Source organism: Schistocerca cancellata, chromosome 2, assembly GCF_023864275.1.
Source record: "Schistocerca cancellata isolate TAMUIC-IGC-003103 chromosome 2, iqSchCanc2.1, whole genome shotgun sequence".
Classification (NCBI taxonomy): domain Eukaryota; kingdom Metazoa; phylum Arthropoda; class Insecta; order Orthoptera; family Acrididae; genus Schistocerca; species Schistocerca cancellata.
In genome coordinates, this window is record NC_064627.1 from 355,744,741 (window position 1) to 355,767,443 (window position 22,703).

The 22,703-nt window shown below is 41.5% G+C and overlaps 1 protein-coding gene across 1 annotated transcript in view; it reads left to right on the forward strand.

The window, feature by feature from the left end:
- The first annotated feature begins 2,688 nt into the window (after positions 1-2,688).
- The window catches only part of LOC126161740 (bifunctional peptidase and arginyl-hydroxylase JMJD5-like), an 88,832-nt gene continuing 68,817 nt past the window's right edge, over positions 2,689-22,703 (forward strand). Inside the window, exon 1 of the mRNA XM_049917779.1 lies at positions 2,689-2,915. Coding sequence (XP_049773736.1) covers positions 2,794-2,915 — 122 coding nt within the window. The 5' untranslated portion in view covers positions 2,689-2,793. The remainder of the gene's footprint in view (positions 2,916-22,703) is intronic.

Consider the following 22,703-nt stretch of genomic DNA (forward strand, 5'->3'; position numbering starts at 1 on the left):
TTTCCAGAATCGATTTTGAAGTGTTAATATGACCACCCAGAAGCGGTATAGGGACGTCAGTTTACGAAATGTGTGTTGGGAGCTCCATGTAAACGGAGTTAATGTCAGGAACAACATGGGTCCAGGTACCAAACCTTGGGGTACTCCTGAGTTTCCTACGTGAAGTATGGTATTTCTACTTCTGTCAGACAGCAGTATGATTTTCGAGCTATAGTTTATTATCAGTAACATCAAATGCCTTAAGTCTAAAAACACCCCACAGTTGACTTCATTGTGATGTATGGAATTTCGAACAAATTCATCTGCAATGAACCTTGTTGGAACACCACTGCCTATTAACTTGGCATTTCAGTGGAGGGCTGTCACACCTGCTGATGTTATAAAAGCTGTATCCAAATTTTCAGGTTCTAAAAGTATGGACTGTTATTGGTTATCAAATAACATAATTAAAAAGACAATACACTCAATCGCCAAACCATTAGCTTATATTTTTAATAAATGTGTAGAATTTGGAGTTTTTACAGATGCACTCAAGGTATCAAAAGTTGTCCCAGTTTTTAAAAAAGGAGACAAACATCTCCCCCAAAGCTACAGACCGGTCTCCATTATTCCAATATTCTCAAAGGTATTTGAGGCGCTGATACACACACAAATAAGCAACTTCTTTGAAAAACACAATATTCTATGTAACAATCAGTTTGGCTTTCGAAAGGGGAAGAACACAACAGGGGCAATCTTGGAAATCATTGACCAAACCTTAACAGCTTTTGAAAATAATAACATGGTATCACTGGTATTATGTGACCTAAGCAAAGCTTTTGATTGCATTCCTGTTGACATACTACTGGAGGAACTAGAGTTTTATGGGGTGAGAGGGAGCACTTTATCTTTTATAAATTCTTATTTAAGTAACCGAAAGCAATTCGTTTCAGTCAGAAATTTAAATTCTTCCATCATGGAAATCAGCACAGGTATACCACAATGGTCTATCCTTGGACCCTTCTTCTTCATTGTCGCTATTAATGATTTACCTAAAAATATAGCTCACCCTGTTGTGTGTTATGCTGACGATACAACACTACTTACCACACATTAGAACATTTCAGATCTGAATAACCTAACAAAAGAAACACTAGGACTGGTTTGCAGCCAATAAGCTCCTATGCAACCCTGACAAAACACAACAACTTTTAATGGGAACATCAAATGAAGTAGGCAATAAGTCGGTAAAACTCTTAGGTATTCACATTGACTCAAAACTATATTGGGAGGAACATGTCAATCATGTATGTGAAAAAATATCTCAGGTGGCATACCTTCTCTTGAAACTAAGGGAGGTAGTGAGCTTGGAGTACTTCAGGGTGACATACTTTGGGCTATTGAAGTCACATATTTCATATGATCTTATTATATGGGAGCGCTCCCCTCACATCAAAAACGTATTGAAATTACAAAAAAAAGTCATACGTATAATATGTAAAAGAGGTCATAGGGAGCACTGTCGTCCTCTTTTTTCCAGACTCAGAATACTTACAATTATAAATTTATACATCTATGTGTCTGTACTCTATATTAAAAATAATATTTCAGAATTTATTGCCAGAAAGGAAATACACGAACACAACACCAGGGCTAACGGTAATTTAGATATACCGCGCCACAGATTAGCTGGCGCTGCAGTCCGGAACCGCGAGACTGCTACGGTCGCAGGTTCGAATCCTGCCTCGGGCATGGGTGTGTGTGATGTCCTTAGGTTAGTTAGGTTTAAGTAGTTCTAAGTTCTAGGGGACTTATGACCTAAGATGTTGAGTCCCATAGTGCTCAGAGCCATTTGAACCATTTTTGAACCAGATTAGCGAGAACAGGAAATTCCCACAAAGTTAACCCACTTAAAATGTTCAATAAACTGCCAATTTATGTTCAGTCTATGGATACAAATTCTTTTAAAATTAAGTGGTACAGCTGGCTGTCAGATCATCCATTCTATGACATTAAAGATTTCTTTGAGATGCCTGAGGAGAATATAAGCATTTAAAAGTTGCCTGTAGTTAAACATATTATTTTGTGCTGTGGTTAATCGTGTGTAATTACAAAGTTTATACTATAAACAATAAAATACCATATTATATTAGATTATAAGATAGTTTGTTGCGTTAGCTTTTAAAAGCTATCCTTTGTAATTTGGTACACTGCCATGCTTCAAATGTATTTATAATGTATTGACAGAAGTTTATTTTGTTATTCTGTATGTACTAGTACATCTTGTATGACGAAGCCAATATCATTGTAAAATGATCTATGGTGAATAAAATTCTTGAACAAGTTTTAAGGAATTATATATAGCTTTTTCAACTGATCTATTTTTTTTCTAAAGCCAATTTGTTAATTGACGAATATTTCACTTTTATTCAGGAAAGCAGAGACTCTTTTGTACATTACTCTCTCTGTAATTTTTGAGAAACAAAGTTACGGTACATTGATAAAGGCCATAACTTTTTACATCACAAGGACCATGGGTTTTATGTAACTGTTTTATATCTCACTTTATCTGCGTCATTGTGAGTCTGTTATGTTATGCTTGGTACGGGTGCCATGTGTATGATACGATACTAGGAAAAAAAAAAAGTACGTTCGCCTTACGCATCTACATGTTATTGGTCCAGAGATTCTAACAATCTATCACGAGCAGAGATGTAATTTGCGGGCGCAATTTGAAACGCATGTGAGCAGTAATGAGAATTTTAGAAGAATTTGTGTATGTGATCTGTTATTTGTCGTCTTACCTGACTTGGAATGGAGACTATAGTGAAGTTGATAGGTGGTCTCATTCCGGACGATCTTTTATCTTTTTTACCAAAAGAAGTACACCCTTCCACTGTTTACCTGCTTCGTGTGGCACTTAATCATCAGAATAGGTAGGTTACTATTTTTGTGGTAGTTGTGTCTTACGATCGCAGTCGCTTCTCTCGTTGTGCAATTCGCGTTGCGAAAGGAGGAAACTATTGTCAATGCGTTTATTCAAATTTTGAGGGGTTATGGCACTTGCAAAATTTTATGCAAGGTGCTTTATTATCGGTTGTTGCATTATCTATCAACAGCACATTTTCAGTCTAGGATAAAAAGTTCACAACAAAGGAGTTTGCCTGTTAATTTTAATAGTTGAGTGATGTTAAGAGAGACAGTTGTACTGCAGTTGTCAGAAGCTGTTTTACATGCAACATGTTCCTGGCATATAAAAGAGTTCTACAACAAAATGCAACTGTATACACAATTACGCATAAAGTTGTACTGCCTTATTATGTTCAGGAGGGCTGGAGATGGCTTATTTGTTTTATAGGGTAATGCTGTAGCTACGTGATGGATCGCAGTTTTACCGTCATCATGTGGAATTTGCCGGTAAAAATGATCGGCGCAGATTTTTCAAAAAGTCTCTCACGAATAATTTAACATTCAGTCTTAAGGTGTCTGAGCAGTGATTTTGGTACGTTACAGCAAGATTGCTGTGTAATCGTATTTCACAACAACACACACGGTACAGTAAAAGAGGTTGTCAGGATATCCATTATATAAGAACGTGGTTATAGAAATCTAAATACAATTTAATGATTGTTGTCATTAGGTAGGGGTAGTCTGTACCTTTGTGATGTGTTGTTTTAAATGAAGTGGGAATATTGTGATCATCTGGTTATGACTTTCGTGCTAAATAGTTAATGCATGCAGGAAATAATCAGGGAAAGGGATGGGGGAGGATGATGTCAAATAGTGTGGATAAAAGCGTGGGTTACCTTGCTTTACTGCACTTTTGTGAGTTAAAAGCGTTAAGAAAGACTGTCCACATGTTGTTTACTTGACTTACATTGGTATCTACTTTCTTGTAACATTATATAGTCTCGCTGTACCCAGAATGCAGTGTGATACTTCATGCTTGGAAGGAGAGACGGCTTAAAGCATACGTAAGGGATAGGCCTACTACCCTTTATCTCCACTGTCAACATCCCCGTTGCAAAATCATGAGTTATATTGTGTGTATAATAGTGTCATGTAGGGCTCACAGGACAACATTGTGTATTTGTTTTATATGATACCAGTTTTGAGTCATTCCATGTCAAGCCATCCAGGCCATGATACCCATTATCTAGTTGTGAACGGAGATTTTGTGTAGTGCATTTGTATATATCATGAACGCTTGCCAATTTTTATTGCTTTATATACATTCTGTTAGTAGCAATTGCTGAAAGTTTGATGCAATGCGTTACTTCAAAGCAAACTATAAAGATTTGAAAATTAGCTGCAGTTTTTAAACAAAAAATGGTATACTGACAGTTTTTTTCCTTGAATATTCTTTGGCACGTGTAGTTTCTGAAAACATGTTAGAATTGTACAATTAATTTTTGTAAATTAATTTTATTTAATTTTATTGTTAAATTAGAAAAAAAATATTTTGGACAATTGCCCCCCCCCTCCCCCCTCTGGAAAACACTGAAAAAATTGGAAAGTGATCTACAAGTAATAAAGTTTCATCACACAAAAAAACAGAAATGAATGGCACTGGTAAAAAAAATATATACTGGAGAGAGGTACAATTACTACCAAACAGACATAAACTTATGTATACATAACAATGTCCAAATTGAATAAAATTGCAATCTATGAAACAAAATTACAAATTATAAAATATAAGGTAACATGTACAGTACATGTCATATGAACACTTTCTTACCTCTGCCATAACCAAATTAACTCCATGTAAAAATACATAGCATTTTGACTAAATAAATCTCGGGTGAACAGCCTGGTGTGAGTGTACAAAGGACACAATATTTCGGCAGTCGACCTTTTTGCCATCATCAGGTGTGCTGATGTACTGTCAAGGGATGGCAGGCATGAGGTATATATCAATTCCCCCTCCCTCAGGCACTCCCTCCGCCGTCCACGCCATGGGCGCTCTCTTGGCCGTCTGTGCCAGGGTTCGACGCCCGGCTTGTGGGCCCGCGTCTGGGTGCTCCCTCAAAGGTCCGCGCCCAGGAAGGTTTGCCGGTGTTTTAGAGGTTCCTCCTCCTGACCTCGAAGTCAGTACATTCTGGGATATTTCTGCCTTCTTCTTAATCCAGGTAATGGCTGGTTTCCAAGCTTGGTTAAGGGAATATCTGCTGTTACGATTCAGATCAGATTTTCTTACTCTGATCTCTATAGCTTCTTTGATGATACAGTCCTGATATTTTGAAGTCTGTGTTAGGACCTTGGTCTTGTCGTAGTGCATGCCATGTAGTTCTGACGCAATGCTCGGCGATTGCAGACCTATTAGGCTGTTGCAATCTTTTGTGCAATTGGTGTTCACGGCATCAGTCTTCAATGGTGCAAATTGTCTGATCTATGTATTCCTTACCGCATTGGCACAGTATTTTGTAAACCCCTGATTTATGTAAACCAAGCTCGTCCTTAACACTGCCAAGAAGTGCTCAGCTTTTAGTTGGAGGGCAGAAGATGGTTCTTACTTGATATTTGCTTAAAATGTGTCCAACTTTTCCTTTTCACACTTCCCATTATTTCTACAAACTGATTCTTTTTGTGTGACATAATGGAATATTTATAATAATATTGTAAATTTTTCAAAGGTATCTATGAAGGTCAGTGCCTTAAAAAATTATGACCTTCATGGATTTTGTTTAAAAGAAATTATTTACAATTTTTTTCTGAGACATATACGGTGGATATTCACTACAAGAAGCATGTCTATAAAATTATAAACCTTTCCCTTTAACTAAAAAAATCAAGCTTCCACTACAAAAACTGTAGGAGCTATTGTATTTTTAAATTGTAAAGGAGCTCGTATTTTTAAATTGTAAAGGAGCTTGTCTGTGAAAGCCTGAATTCCTGAATCTATACAACTTCTTTTTATCATAAGTGAAAAAGTAATTGACCTGCAACATTAACATTTTGGAAATGTGAATGTGCCTAGGTAAACTTCCACTACCCAAAATTTTATATTTTGTTTCTGTAACAGAATAATAGTTTTTATTTCTGTGGAATTTCAAGGGCCGCAAATAATATTCACTGTCAGGTCAAACTTATCGTGACATGTATTAGTGGACATTAATATGGGGAGTGTGTATATGTGCCTTTACAATGCTTGAAGTTTGCTGGAGACACTTTCAATGAGATGTCAGAAATTTATGGAAGAATGACAGCCCATCTTTCTCAAGAGCAGAAATCAGAGAAGGGGCTCTGGGCAAAATGCATTTAGCATTTCCTTGAGTGCGATGAGATTACCACACTCTGGCCATGAAAAAATGTCCCCATACTGTAACGTCACCTTCTCCATACCTCATTGTTGGCACTACACGTGATTGTAGGTGATAATTTTCAGGCGGTTGCCAAACCTGAACCAGCCACAGCACATAGTGTGATTCCACACTCCATATTATTAGTTTCCAGTTACGCATTGCCTGATGGTGTCGTGCAGTACACTACCTCAAGTGTCGCATAGTATTTACTTAAAAAATGTTTAGCTTGTGTTCGGCTATTGTAGCCCATTCTTTTTATGCACAGTTATTGTGCTAGATGGAGTATTGGTAGGACTTTGTAAATTAAGAGTAATTCCTTATGCTGATTTCATGAGAGTTTTCACAACTACCCTCAGTGATGCTGGACGGTCCCTATCCACCAGTACATTAGGTCCGCCTCACCTTGCTTTGGCTCTGGTTTTTCCTTCCCATTTCCACTTCAGAATCAGCTTGGGCAGCTATAGAAGGATTGACATGTCCCTGATTGTCTGTTACTCGAGTGACATCCAATGACTAGTTTACTTGCAAAATCACTGAGCTCTCCTGACTGACCCATTCTGCTGTCACCACTTCTCTACAGACAACACTATAGTCCCCATCCCCTTTTAATACACAGGTCTGTGGCTCATGACCTCTGTTGGTCAATTCCCTATTACATAGAGGTGTTTGGGTACTTTTGATCAGATAATGTACTCATTACCTAATTGATAATTTAAGTGATTAAGATTGAAAAGGAAGCAGGCTCGCCCAGCGATATTTAAAAAAATGAAGTTAATTCAGTTTTTGAACAGCAGTCTTCTGAAAATTGATAAGTTTTTCCAGTTGTTTTAGCGTATTTAACAGCAGTAGGCACATGAGGAATGAGCACCAGCCAAGTGTCCTCCAATTTGGACCAATTGAACAGTGGAAAATATCCTTAAGGATGCATAAATTGTGTAACATCATCATATTCTGCTATGTTTAGATCAGTGATTGGCCCAAAGTACTATAGATTGAAATATTTGCATGCTGCATGTCTTTATGGGGTATGGACTTGCTAGGTGACAGCATAAGGAACTCTTTGCATAAGAGAAGAGAAAAAAAATAAATTAATTAATTTGGTTCGTAACTATCCCTGTGTCATTGAACGGGTCTTGGCAGAAAATTTAAACAGGGTGTCTACGACCCGGGACAGCCGGGAGATCCAGGAAAAACCCGGGAATTTTTTCATCCGGGAGAAAACCAGGAAAAACCCGGGAATCTTTTTGAGTTCCGGGAATTTTTCATTGTTTTAGTTTTCAGTTAAATTTTTGTGATTTTGACTGGTAAAAACCAATACTCCAACTAAAAAATTTACTATATCCCGCTTCTGCAGAATAATACTGCAGCAACAAATCCTGAAAGAGAGAAAAAAAACGAAAATAAAACTTAAGTTGCAAAGAAAATGCGCCATATACAACAACAAAACACTATGCTCATACAAGCGTCTGCCAACAGCAAAGTGTGTCAAAGGCTTTAGGACGACTGTGCAGTGCTTCTTAACAACAAATTGCCTCCAATGAGCGTGACATGACAATTTTTTACATTAGATTCCTTTTAATGCAAGATCTTTTAATGTTTCACACGTACGAACATGCGGGCTTCCTGCGGAAGGGGGCAGTGACGCCTGTTATCCGGCGCTCTGTGGCAACTGCTGAAACGTGCCTTTCTAACAGGTCACGGAAAAATATTGCGAATATTGCTTTGAAAAGCGTTACTTTCAAAGTAAATTTCCTTTTATGTAAGATAAACTATGTGAGAGAGTGTATGACGAAGTTCTTAAATCACAGAGCGTTTGACTCTCATTTAAAAATGAACTCTTTGGGGACAACCATATGAAGAATTTCGAGCCCAGAAGATTAGACATTTACGTCGTTATTAAAAAATTTTACTGGCACATTTATGTGATGTATGACGCGCAAAAAAGATCAATATTATATGTGGAAGCTTAGCTTCTCTTGAAGCGTATTAATCTTGGAGACCAATATTATTTGTGATAGCTTTGCTTTTCTTGTAGCAACAATTGTACATTAATTTAAGCCATTAATTTTTCTTATTTGTGTGTTCGCGCTACTTAAGAGTGATCTTGCTATTGGCTGACTACATCACGTGTCAAATGCTGTCATCAGCTGGCGAGATCAGGTGACATGAGCTGTGACTGGCTTACAAAAAGCGCGTCGCAATCTCGATTTTAATGCTTCGCAAAGTAACATGCGGTGTTTGGTGGAATTCGAATTTATACCTTCGTAACACGGAAATATGCAGTGTATATGTTTCTGCACATCAAAGATCTTTCCAAAACGTGTTTTTTTCCCCTGAGTTTCATTTTCTAAAGTGTCGGGAAATTCTACGCCGATGTATAAAACCGTAAACCATAAAAGGATTGATAAGTGCCGAGAAAAAGTATACTGTCACTTAACACGGGAAAAATGTATTTTCAACCGGGAAATCCGGGGGAAAATCCGGGAATTATTTTTCCTTGTCCATGTAGACACCCTGTTAAAGTACTTTCAAAGTTTCTAAATGCTCAACACAGAAACTATTTAAGGGAAGAATTTCTTAGCATAACCAAACGTGGATAGAGGGAAGAAACTGAAACCTGAAGTAATTTTTACTGAACTTGTGAACAATCCCTTTGTGTGATTTTTGATGTAATGGTGAACAGTTTTGTTTTGCAAAATAAAGTAAAAAGGTTTACACACAGAATTGTTGTATCTTGATTACTTAATGGTATGAGATGTTTCTTACAATCCTTATACTAAGCAGTATGCAACATCCAAATTTCATAACGTTTGGATGATAACAAACTGATAATTTATCATCAAAATGTTAGAAATTGTCATTTTGCGCCATCTCATTGTTAAAAATTTAAAATTTCCAACCTTTGTGGTGGTACAAAAAGGAACAAGAAAGAAAATAAAATTAAATGTTTTGAAACCATTTATAGATCAGAGGAAAATATCCAAAACGAAAATCAAACCTTTTGGACATCTAGACACGATAACTTTTTAACAAATAAATGGGATGGGAAGATTACATGCATCTTTTAGAGGCTAATGCCGTGTCGAATAACCGTTCGCTTGTGTTGTTGGCTATTGATGTCAGTTCCACGTATTCATCATATCCTATCCTCTCCTTGCTTTCTTCTGAATATTTCTTTCTAGGCTGTCTTCTTTGTTTGTTTCTCAACACTGTACTTTCGAGAATGTTGGTGATCAAATTATTTGATTAAATGTCCAATAAATTTCATTTTTCTGTCTTTCATTTCCTTTAATAATAATCTCTCCTTGTTGATCCTTAAGATTTTAAGGTTGGTTCTTGTTCCCATCCAATTCATTCTTTTGTTTTTGCCATATCCACATTTCAGAAGCTTTAATTTTATTATGTACACTTTACCTGCAGTCAGATTTTTCCATTTCATAGAGCACTGTACTCCATACATATGATTTTGCAAAGGAATTTCTGACATCTATATTCATACATTTGCTCGTTAAAATGCATTTTCTTTATCATAAATGTCTATTTTTCCAATGCAATCCTTCTTTTCACTTTAATTAAGCATCTGTTGCCCTATGTGATAATACTAGCGAGATAACAAAATAGTTTTCACCCCCAGGGGGCTCGCCTCTCTTTGGCGGGTTCGTGCTTGGCTACCACAGTGCCCCAACCTTTGCAGCATTTTTTCCCTTCCGTGCTGCATGTCTATCCTCTTGCTATTCTTTTTCCCGTCCTTTGGGGAACATCTCTGGAATGTTATTGGGAATGTTCTGCATTGTCTGTCACTGACGTAAGAACAGTCTCAGCTTTGTTTTTGCTCCGTTTTCCTTCCTGTTTTTCCCTTCTCCTCTCATTCCTCTGCTTCGGCGTTTGAGGTTCCTTTTTCTTTTGTTTTGGCCTTCCCCCTGAGGTCGGCATTCTATCTCATGGGGGCATCATGCTATCCATTTGCTGACCCCTACCCCACCTGCGTACACACCAAAATGGCAGCTTACTAAGGCTGACTGGTGGCTTTACTCCTCCCTGGCGACCTTCAAAGAGCAAGATTTCCCCAGCTGTGATGACCAGGTGAAATATCTAGCAAACATTATCTTTATTGCTGCAGAATGTTCCATTCCTTGGAGTTCTCTTTACCACACGGAGATGTGCTCTCCACATTTTTAACCGTTGTCCTACGATGGCAAACTGCATTCATTATAAACAGACCCATGCAAAGTATCATCGCGCTCTTCGGGATAGCAAAAGAGCTAGATGGATTTCATTCAATAGTACTTTTAACAGTCCCACCTCTTCCTCTGTCATGTGGGACAATCTCCGATGGCTCTCTGGGACCAAGATCCATTCCCCAATTTCCGGCCTGACAGTAGCAGACGATGTTACCTTGGACCCTATTGCTATCGCCAACACCATGGGCCACCATTTTGTGGAAGTTTCGAGTTCTTACCTCTATCGCCCTGCCTTCCTCCATCGGAAATGAGTGGAGGCAGCTCTTCTCTTCACCAAATTGAGTACTACAATGCTGCCTTTACTAGATCCTCCACCCCAGGGCTAGATGCCATCCACATTCAGATGTTGCAGCACTTTTCTCTTGAGACAAGCACTTCCTGCTCAACACGTACAACCATATTTGGGCAGAGGGCACATTTCCCGGACTCTGGCATGAAGCCACCCTCATACCCATACCTAAGCCCAGTAAAGACAGAAACCTTCCTTTTAGCTACTGCCACATCTCTCTTACCAGCTGTGTTTGCAAGGTGATGGGATGTATGATTCATGCCCGCCTGGTCTGGTGGCTAGAGTCTAGCAATTTTCTGACAAATGCACAGTATGGATTTCAATAGCGGCGTTCTGCGGTTGACCATCTCATTACTTTGGCCACCCATGTCATGAATGGTTCTCTGCGGAAATCCCAGACTGTGGCCATGTTTTTAAATTTGGAGAAGGCTTATGACACCTGCCGGAGAACTGGTATTCTCCGTACTCTTTACACGTGTGGCTTCTGTGGCCACCTGCCCTGTTTCCTTCAGACATTTTTAAAAGATAGTTTTTTTTTCAAGTTGCGTGTGGGTTCTGCCTTGTTGGACATCTTTATCCAGGAAAATGGTGTCTCTCAAGGTTACATCCTAAGTGTTGTCCTCTTTGCTATCGCCATTAACCCTATCATGGCATGTCTCCTGCTGGGCATCTCTGGCTCCCTTTTTGTTGACAATTTTGCCATCTATTGCAGTTCTCCACGGACCTGTCTCACTGAGCGGCATCTTCAGCAAAGTCTTAATCGTCTTTACTCCTGGATCATTGCCAGTGGCTTTTGCTTTTCCACTGAGAAAATTGTTTGTATGAATTTCTGGCAATGTAAGTGATTTCTCCCACCAGCTTTACATCTTGGGCCTGTTGCCAGTCCATTCGTTGAAAGTATGAAATTCTTGGGGCTCATGCTCGATAAGAAACTCTCTCTTGGTCTTCCCATGTGTCTTACCTGGCAGCCCACTATATGCAGTTCCTCATTGTCCTACTTGTCCTCAATGGTACTTCCTGGGGTGCCGATTGAAACACCCCCCTCCATTTGTACCAGTCCCTTGTCCATTCGAAACTCGAATATGGGTGCTTTCTTTATGCATCTGCATGCCCATCCCTCTTACGCTGTCTCAACACTGCTCATCATCATGGCATCCGTTTGGCCACACTAGCCTGGCTGAGAGTCTGTATGGTGAAGCTGCTGAACTACCACTGTCCTACCACCAAGACTTTCTCCTCAGCAGATATGCATGCCGTTTGTCTGCCATGCGTGGCCATCTATCCTATGTCTCCTTTCTTGATGAATCCTTTGATCGTCAGTATGGGGGGCATCCCTCTTCTCTGTTACCTCCTGGAGTCCACTTTTGGCACTTGCTACAGCGGCTTAACTTCACACTACCTTGGCTTCGTGTAGTGGCCCGTGTTAACCTTGGCCTTCATTCACTTCCTGAGGACACTACTCCAGCCTCGGTCTGTCGTCTTCAGTTTCACGACCTTCGCATGGAACTTTGCAATAGTATATACACTGATGGCTCTCGGACTGACCGTGGGGGTGGGTGTGCCTTCGTCATTGGCACCCGTGTCTTTCGATATTGGCTTCTGGCACATTGCTCAGTATTTACAGCTCAGCTCTTTGCCCTGTATCAGGCCACAAAGTACATTTGGCGACACAGCCTTTACAGTTATGTCCTCTGCTCAGACTTGATCAGAACCCTTCAAAGTCTATGTGCGCTGTACACCGCCCATCCCTTGGTGCAGTGGGTCCAGGAAAACTGTCACTTGCTCACTCTTGATGCAGCCACTGTGATGTTTCTGTGGGTCCCTCGTCATGTCTGTCTGCCAGGATACAGAGCTGCTGATGCTGCTGCCAAGGCTGCAGTCCTCATACTTCAGCCTGCGGGTACGTATATTCCCTGCGATGATCTCTGTGTTGCCGTCTGTCAGGAGGTGTTGCACCTTACTCTCCCAGCAGCTTGGACAGCCTTCTCTTAGCCCTCCCACCGGGAGGAGGTCATTTTAACTAGGCTGCATGTTGGGCACTGCCTTATTAGCCATCGTCAGTTGCTAAATGGTGGTACACCACAACTTTGTACACATTGCACCCAAGTTTTAACTGTCTGCCACTTTCTGATGAAACGCTCATTTTTTAACTGTTTAAGTTCCCACTTGGGTTTGCCGTGGTGCAGTACCCCTGAATACATTGACTGTACTGATTAATCAACTCCCTAAACCTTTGGTACTTCTGGGAGATTTTAACGCCTATAACCCCTTGTGGGGTGTCACCGTGCTTACTGTCTGAGGCAGAGATGTCGAAACTTTACTGTCTCAGTTCGACCTCTGCCTCGTAAATACTTGGGCTGCCACACATTTCAGTGTGGCTCATGGTAGTTACTCGGCCATTGATTTATCAATTTGCAGCCCACTACTACTTCTCCGATTTATCCACTGGAGAGCACATGGCGACCTGTGTGGTAGTGACCACTTCCCCATCTTCCTGTAACTGCCTTGGCGTCAAGCACACAAATGCCTGCCCAGATGGGCTTTAAACAAGGTGGACTGGGAAACTTTAACCTCTGCTGTCACCGTTGAATCTCCCCCACAAGGGAACATCAATGTGATGGTTGAGCAGGTGACTACAACAATCGTTTCTGCAGCAGAAAATGTGATCCCTCGCTCTTTAGGCTGCCCCCGGCGAAAAGCAGTCCCATGGTGGTTGCCGGAAGTTTCTGAAGGAATTAAGGAGGGTAGGCGAGCTCTACAATGGCAAAAGCTGCACCCTTCCATGGAGCACCTCATAGCCTTGAAACGTCTCCATGCCTGCTTTCACCAACTTATCAAAAAACGGAGAGTTGGGAGAGATATGTATCGACCATTGGGTGCCATACATCACATTCCCAACTCTGGGCAAGAATCAAACGTGTTTTCAGGTATTAGACCGTAACAGGTATTCCCAGTGTTAACATAAATGGTGTGTTATCTACCGACGCAATTGTGATTGCCAAGCACTTTGTTGAGCACTATGCTTGAAGCTCTGTGTCAGAGAATTACCCCCCAGCCTTTCACACTCCCAAACTGTGGCTGGAAGGGAAATCCACTCATTCACTACACACCACAGTGAACCCTATAATGCCCCATTTACAGAGTGGGAGCTCCCCAGTGCCCTTGCACATTGCCCCGACACTCCTCCTGGTCCAGATCGGATCCAGTCAGATGATTAAACATGTCTCATCTGACTACAAGCAACATGTCCTCGTCACCTTCAATCGGATCTGTTGTGATGGCATCTTTCCATTGCAATGGCGGGAGAGCACCATCATTCTGGTGCTCAAACCTGGCTGGATGTGGATAGCTATCGGCCCATCAGCCTCACCAACGTCCTTTCTAAGCTGCTCGAATGTATAATGTGTCGGCAATTGGGTTGGGCCCGGAGTCACATGGCAAACTGGCTCCAAGTCAGGGTGGCTTCCGCCAGGGTCACTCTACCACTGGTAATCTTGTGTCCCTCGAGTCTGCCATCCGAACAGCCTTTTCCAGATGCCAACACCTGGTTACCGCCTTTTTTTGATTTATGAGAAGCATATGACATGACCTGGAAGTATCATATATGAGGGTGAGTCAAATGTAAACCTTAAATATTTTTGTTTAAATATTATTTATTGTGCAGAGGTGGTACAAAGCTTGTATCACTTTTTAACATAATCTCCCCCATGCTCAATGCAACTCCTCCAGTGCTTACAAGGTGCATAAATGCCTTTAGAAAAAAATTCTTTTGGTAGTCCATGCAACCACTCGTGCACGCGTGGCGTACCTCTTCATCAGAATGGAACTTCTTTCCTCCCATTGCATCTTTGAGTGGTCTAAACATATTGAAATCACTTGGGGCAAGGTCTGGTGAGTATGGTGGATGAGGAAGACACTCAAAATACAGGTCTATGATTGTTGCAACTGTTGTACGGGCAGTGTGCGGCGTTGCATTGTCATGTCGCACAAAGACACCTGCTGAAAGCAATCAACGTCGCTTTGATTTGATTGCAGGCCACAGATGATTTTTCAGGAGATCTGTGTATGATGCACTGGTGACAGTGGTCCTCTAGGCATCTAATGCTCCAGAATGATGCCTTTTTCGTCCCAAAAGAGTGTCAGCATAACCTTCCCTGCTGATGGTTCTGTTAGAAACTTTTTTGGTTTTGGTGATGAGGAATGGCGCCATTCATTGCTCACTCTCTTCGTTTCTAGTTGGTGGAAGTGAACCCAGGTTTCGTCCTCAGTAATGATTCTTACAAGGAAGCCATCACCTTCTCATTCAAAGTGCTGAAGAAGTTCTTCACAGGTATCAACACGTTATTCTCTCATTTCAGGAGTCAGCTGCCATGGCTCCCACCTTGCACACGCTTTGTGAAATTGGAGCACATCATGCATAATGTGGTGTGCTAACCCATGACTAATCTGTAAACATGCTGCAACGTCATTCAGTGTCACTCAATGGTTTTCCTTCACTATGGCTTCAACTGCTGAGATGTTCTGTGGAGTCAAAACTCGTGCCAGACCTGGACGAGAAGCATTTTCCACTGAAGTCACACAATTTGCGAACTTCCTACTCCATTCGTAGACTTGCTGCTGTGACAAACAGGCATCACTGTACTGAACCTCCATTCGTCGATGAATTTCAATAGGTTTCACACCTTCACTACGCAAAAACCAAATAACAGAAAGCTGTTCTTCCCTGGTGCAAGTCGCAAGTGGGACGGCCATCTTCATACTGATACTGCGACGGTATGTGTGCATCTGCACTATGCTGCCACCTACAGGCCATTCTGCGCGCCCTCTGTAGCATGCTTACCCACTTACAGGATAATGGCGTGAAATTTTGATATGTTATTACAAATTTAAGGTTTTCATTTGACTCGCCCTCGTACTTGCCACATTATAGGAGTGGGGTCTCGGAGGTCCAATCCTGATTTTTATCCAAAATTTCCTGTCGCTTCGTACTTTCTTGTCCAAGTTGGTGCCTCCCATAGTTCCCCCCCATATCCAGGAGAATGGGGTCCTGGAGGGCTCTGTATTGGGTGTATCTCTATTTTTAGTGGCCATTAATGGTCTAGCAGCAGCCCTAGGGCCGTCCATCTCACCTTTTTCTGTCTGCAGACGACTTCAGCATTTTGTACTGCTCGTCCAGTACTGGTGTTGGTGAGTGGCGCCTACAGGGAGCCATCCACAAGGCGCAGTCATGGGCTTTAGCCCACTGTGCTCAGTCTTCGGCTGCAAAGTCGTGTGTTATGCACTTCTGTTGGCATCATACTGTTCATCCGGAACCATAACTTGACCTCAATGACGATCCACTCTCTGTAGTGGAGACATATCGATTCTTAGGACTGGTTTTAGACACCCGATTGACTTGGCTTCCTCACCTTCGTCAACTTAAGCAGAAGTGCTGGCAGCACGTCAATGCCCTCTGCTGCCTGAGCAACACCAACTGGGGTACAGATCACTCTACGCTGCTGCAGTTCTACAGAGCCCTTGTTCAACCCTGCCTTGACTATGGGAGTCTGGTTTATGGTTCGGCGGTGCTCTCAGCATTGCGTTTACTCGACCCAGTGCACCACTGTGGCATTCGTCTGGGGACAGGAGCTTTTAGGACGAGTCCAGTGACCAGCATCCTGATGGAGATCGGAGTCCAGGTTAGGCGTGCACAACTGCTGGCCAGTTACGTTGCACACATTTGTAGTTCTCCTGCGTATCCAAATTACCATCTCCTTTTCCCACCCACGGTGGTTCATCTCCCGCATTGGAGGCCCAGGTCAGGGCTTAAGATTGTGGTTCACGTCCAATCTCTTCTGTCAGAATTGGAGTTCTTGCCTTTACCACCTACACTTGAGGTCCATTCACATACATCTCCATGATGTACACCTAGGCCGAAGCTTCGCGTGAGCCTTTCACGTGTTCTTAAGAACTCAGTTAACCCTGCAGCTCTCTGCTGTCCTTACTCTCAATTCTTGACATGTACTGGAATCGTGAAGCGGTTTACACTGACGGTTCGATGGCTGATGGTCACGTTGGCTTCGCGTATGTTCGTGGAGGACATATTGAACAGCACTCCTTGCCAGATGGCTGCAGTGTTTTCACTGCAGAGCTGGCGGCCATTTCTCGTGCTCTTGAGCACATCCGCTCATGCCCTGGCGAGTCGTTTCTTCTCTGTACTGACTCCTTGAGCAGCCTGCAAGCTATCTACCAGTGCTACCCCTGCCGTCCTTTGATAGCGACCATCCAGGAGTCCATCTATGCCCTGGAATGGTCCAGTCATCCCGTGGTGTTTGTGTGGACCCCAGGCCATGTCAGAATCCCAGGAAATGAACTTGCTGACAGGTTGGCCAAACAGACTACACGCAAACTGCTTCTGGAGATTGGCATCCCTGTAACTGACCTGCGGTCATTATTACGCTGCATGATTTCTCAGCTTTGGGAGACGGAATGGCATAATCTCAGTGTGCACAACAAATTGCGTGCCCTTAAAGAGACTATGAATCTGTGGAAGACCTCCATGTGGGCTTCTCACAGGGACTCTGTGGTTTTCTGCTGGCTAACACATGGCTACTTCCTCCGTCACAGTGACTCACCTTGGTGTCATGTGGCTCACATATGTCGTCCACATCTTGCTGGACTGCCCACTTTTAACCCTGTTAGGGGAAGTGGTCCCGTTTGAAACCACCTACAATTTTCTCATTTTGTGGCAAAAGGGCAGTGGCTACATTTGGGATACCATTCAGCAGCCTAGTTGGTGCTGCCCTCTAGCAGCTGTCACTGGAACCGCTTCCAAATCTGTAAATATTAGCAAGTAGTGAGGCAAGTTGGATAGCCAGTTTTGTACGCTGTGAGCGAACGTCTTTGTTCTCAAATTGTGACTGTATTCTTCTGTATTAGGTAACTTTTATGCATGTATTAAATGCAGAATACTGTTCTGTTTACATTAATACTATATGTACTGTAATAATAACCAATATGATGCATTTATTTCCGTGAATGTTGTGGTGGTTCCATTTGAAACCACCCTGTATGTGTTCAGTTTATGTATATTTCATTTAATTTTTACCTTTTTCTGTCTCACTGTATGAAAATTAATGCAATAAAAACAAGGAAAAATTAAAAATTAATTTTTCTTTTATTTTGCCCCTGATAGGGTTAACTGCTATGTGGTGGACATTTAACCTTCCCAGCCCCCAACCTTCGGTGTTGGGTGACAATACCTCCACAGGAGATTAAGTTTTACGTTTTATTAGTGTGTGTGTGTGTGGGGGGGGGGGGTTATTGTACCATCTAAGGGTGGGCATTTAGCCTTCTCTCTGAGGTCATCACCCTCCTTCCATTTTAACTCTGTCGCACTTTTGTTGTATTTGTTTGTCTTGGTTGTCGTTTTTTGCCTACATGTGTTCCTTGCTTTGTCTTTTTGGGGTGAACATCTTAAGGTGTTGCAGAGTGGCTGGCTCATCCTCTTTTATTATTGTGTTCAGCCAGCCCAGACCGTATGCTCTATGGTTTTAATACCATTTTCTACTTTTCCTTGTGGTGTATGTTTTCCCTGTTTTTTGTTGTTTTTTTTTTTTTTTTTTTTAGGTAAAAGGGACTGATGACCCTGTGGTTTGGTCCCTTTTTACCCCAAACCAACCAACCAAAAATATGATTTATATTATTATAGTATTGTGAACCATTTACAATGAAGCTTGAATGAAAAGATAAGACTACAGTTAAATTTTTAATGTTCACCAGATCTGTTAGAGGAAGACTGTACGTCCTTGTTGGTGTCACTGGATCCAGTCCTTCGAGAATGTCTCGTCTTCTGCTAACACAAGTGTCAGGTTTGGCAGGAAACACAAGTGATGGAAATGATCCAAGCGGATGCAAGAATCTGACTTGAACTTCATTTTTTCAAAAGTCTGCAACACTTATGCAACCCACCAATGACTTTCATACGTACAGGCAACATGTATATCTGTTAACTTTAGGTTGTTTCATGGGTGTCCTTGACCTGCAGTTTACAATTGTTGCAGTATTTAGCAGTAGTTTGTAAATATGAATTTCAAGTCAAAATTGTATTGTTGCAGTCCATTTAAAGGAAGAAATCACACAAGAATTCAGAGGAATTTGAGAAACATTCAGGAGTGGATTGTAAAAAAGTGTCCTAATGTATTACTAGGTGGAAAGATTTGCAGCAAGTGTAGAAAGCAAATATCAGAAAACCCATCAGTCCTAGCAAGCGTTGCCTCAGTTCTGCTAGAAAGTTTCAGAGAAAAATTAAGTGTAGGCGAAATAGCATCAGATCTGGTACTTGATTCTTTAAATATTTGCCGTCAGTATTTAGGCAGATATCCTGAGAAGAAGAAGAAGAAGAAGAAGAAGAAGAAGAAGAAGGATTCAGAGTGAAAATACCCAAAGCAAAAATTAAGAAAATGTTGTTACGTGCCACAACTGAAAAAGAAGAGTGAAAGAAATCGAGGAAGAGAAATTGTAGGCCAACAAACATAAGTGTCACAATGAACAGTATATGTGTGAGAAAATACAAATTTTGACAATCCTTTCATTTTTGAATCCAGATTACACGGTTCAAAGAGTAAAACAGTGACATCTAATCCAAAGCCAGTTAAGGGATTGGGTGTCGAAACTAAGTGTGAAAAACACGCATTACCACTATACAAACACTGTGTAGCATTTGTTACATGCAACCTTGCACTTCTGGCATGTTTGTTAGGTGCATGTCCCTGTTGTTAAAGTGTGACAAGACTGACTATCTGTTGGGTAGGAATTGCAATGATGAAATTACATACATGTCTTGGTTAACAACAGGCAGGTTAGTTCTACATACTGTGACAAAATCAGTAGACTATGTCATTGAGGTTTTGCATCAAGTTTACAACAGCTCCTACCACACTCATTCATCACCCAGCATCAGTCACAGTTTATTTGCTGGGAGGAGGTCATTTTAATTAGGCTGCATATTGGGCACTGCCTTCTTAGCCATTGTCATTTGCTAAGTGGCACTATCCCCACCACTTTGTACACATTGCCGCCCAAGTTTTAACTGTCCGCCACTTCCTGATGGAATGCCTATTTTTTAACAGTTTACGTTCCTGCTTGGGTTTGTCATCTCAGTTATTGGCTGTTTTAGCAACTGAAATGTGGGCTGTCAGCTGTGTTTTACTTTTTATCCTCCAAAGCAGTATGACGAAGGCCATTTAACTTTTAGTTTTGGACCTTTGTTACTGTATGGTCTTTTTTTAGCCCTTTTTCCACATTCAAGTTTTTAGCTGTCTTCTATTATGTCACTTGGGACTGACACATAGTTGTTTTTTAACTCCTCTCTATCTTAGTGTTCTATAGCTAAAAACAAAGATGATGAGACTTACCAAACAAAAGCGCTGGCAGGTCGATAGACACACAAACCAACACATACACACAAAATTCAAGCTTTCGCAGCAAACGGTTGCTTCGTCAGGAAAGAGGGAAGGAGAGGGAAAGACGAAAGGATGTGGGTTTTAAGGGAGAGGGTAAGGAGTCATTCCAATCCCGGGAGCGGAAAGACTTACCTTAGGGGGGAAAAAGGACAGGTACACACACACACACACACACACACACACACACACACACACATACACAGTCACAAGCAGACATTTGATAAGTCTTTCCGCTCCCGGGATTGGAATGACTCCTTACCCTCTCCCTTAAAACCCACATCCTTTCGTCTTTCCCTCTCTTCCCTCTTTCCTGACGAAGCAACCGTTTGTTGCGAATGCTTGAATTTTGTGTGTATGTTTGTGTTTGTTTGTGTTTGTTTGTGTGTCTATCGACCTGCCAGCGCTTTTGCAAAACAAAACCAAACAGTTCTTCAAAATCATTAAACAACTCAGAGATTCTCTCTGGTTTCGGGTGGCTAGCGGAAATGGTAAAGACTGCCAGTCTTGCTTGTGAGATTAAAGCATCGTCGATAGAATGGACTGTGGTCCTTTAGTGCAGAGCCGAGTGGAGGATCTGAATTGGAGGCTCAGGTGGCTCTGTGATCGAGTAGGCTGCAGATTCCTTGACTTGCACCACCAGATGGTGAGTTTCCGGTTTCTGCTTAATAGGTCAGGAGTCCACTACATACAGGAAGCAGCTCCATGGGAAGCAGGGGCTGTGTGGAAGGGTCTTGGCAGTGTTTTAGGGTAGAGTTTCTCAGGAAACCACAAAAAGGGTGTCCATCTAAAAGGGGGCAGGTAAAACACAATAAGGTAGCTGTAGCAACAGTTGGTATTGTAGTTGTAAATGGTCATAGCTGTGTTGGGAAAGTACCAGAACTCCAAGCCCTAATAGAATGCTGGTTAAGGCCGGAAATAAGTTCAGCTGAAATTTTTTCAAATGATCTAACTGTGTTCAGAAAAGGTAGACTAAATACAGTTGGTGGTAGAGTACGAGGGTGGATTGGAAAGTTCTCGGAATGGAATAGAAAAAAAGTACTTAAATCACTGAAACATTTTTCAATGTAGTCTCCTTGTAGATCAATGCACTTGGTCCAACAATGCTCCTGTGCCTTGATCCCATCTGGAAAATGAGTTTCCTCCAGGCCTGCAAAATAGTTGTCAACGCCGGCTATCAATTTTTCGTTTGAAGTTAATCTTCATCCGCCAAGAAAAATTTTCAGTTTTTCCATGTCTGACAGAGCCATATGAGGTGAATAAGGCAGGTGTGGCAACATTCATACCTTAGTTCATGTAATTTTGCCATGGCGACAGCAAATGAGTGCGGGTGTGCATTGTCTTGATGGGAGATGACTTTCTTCCTTGCTAAACCTGGCCTTCTTATGTGTATCTTTTGTTGCAATTTGTCTGGGAGGTTAGCGTAGTATTCTCCAGTAATTGTTTGCCTGGTGGAGAGATAATCTACAAACAGAATCCCCTTCGCATCCCTGAACGCTGATGCCATGACCTTCCCCGCTAAAATAAGTCTTTGCTTTCTTTGGTGTTGTAGAATCAACATGTTTCCACTGCTTTGGCCATTGTTTTGTCTCTGGGGCATAGTAGTGCACCCAAGGTTCATCTGTGGTCACAAACTGGCACAAAAAATCGTGTTAGTTTTTGCTAAAAAGGGCCAAACATTTTTCGATATGTCTATTCTCGTGCATTTTCGATCCAGAGTTGAGTCATGGTATCCATCTTGAAGAAAAGTTTTTCATATCTAATTCTTCGGTTAAAATGTGATATGCCCTTTCGGGAGACATCTGGCAAGCGTGAGCAATTTCATGCACTTTCAATCGGCGATCCTCCATGACCATTTTGTGCACTTCAGCAATGACTTCTGGAGTAGTGACACACCTTGGCCGACCACTGCTCGGATCATTATCTAAGCTCTCCTGACCAAATTTAAATTCATTTGTCCACTTGGCAACAGTTGAATGTGAAGGAGCAGAGTCCGCCAGTGTATTCTGGAAATCAGCATGAATGTCCTTTGCTTTCATACCTTTCTTTTCAAAGTACTTATTCGCTGCTCAAATCTGTCTTTTTCCATCTTCATAAATCGTTATGCAGGTGCAACAACAGAGCCATGTCATTGCCACAGCTCTCTTCTAAGAGCACTGACATGGCATGTGTTTATGGACAGCTGTCGAATGAATATCATGTGAACAACTCATTCCGCTAGCGCTGACCTCTCGTGGTGATTCCAAGGGGTTTTTCAAACCACCCTCTTATTTATTGCTGTCAGAAAAAGTTTACTTTTTAGTGAAATTGAAGTAGATAGCTTCTGGGAAATAGTGTGGATAGAGGTTATACTTGACAATTGAACTAAACTATTAATTGGATCATTTTACCGATCCCCGACTCAGGAGATGTAGTTGCTGAACAGTTCAAAGAAAACTTGACTCTCATT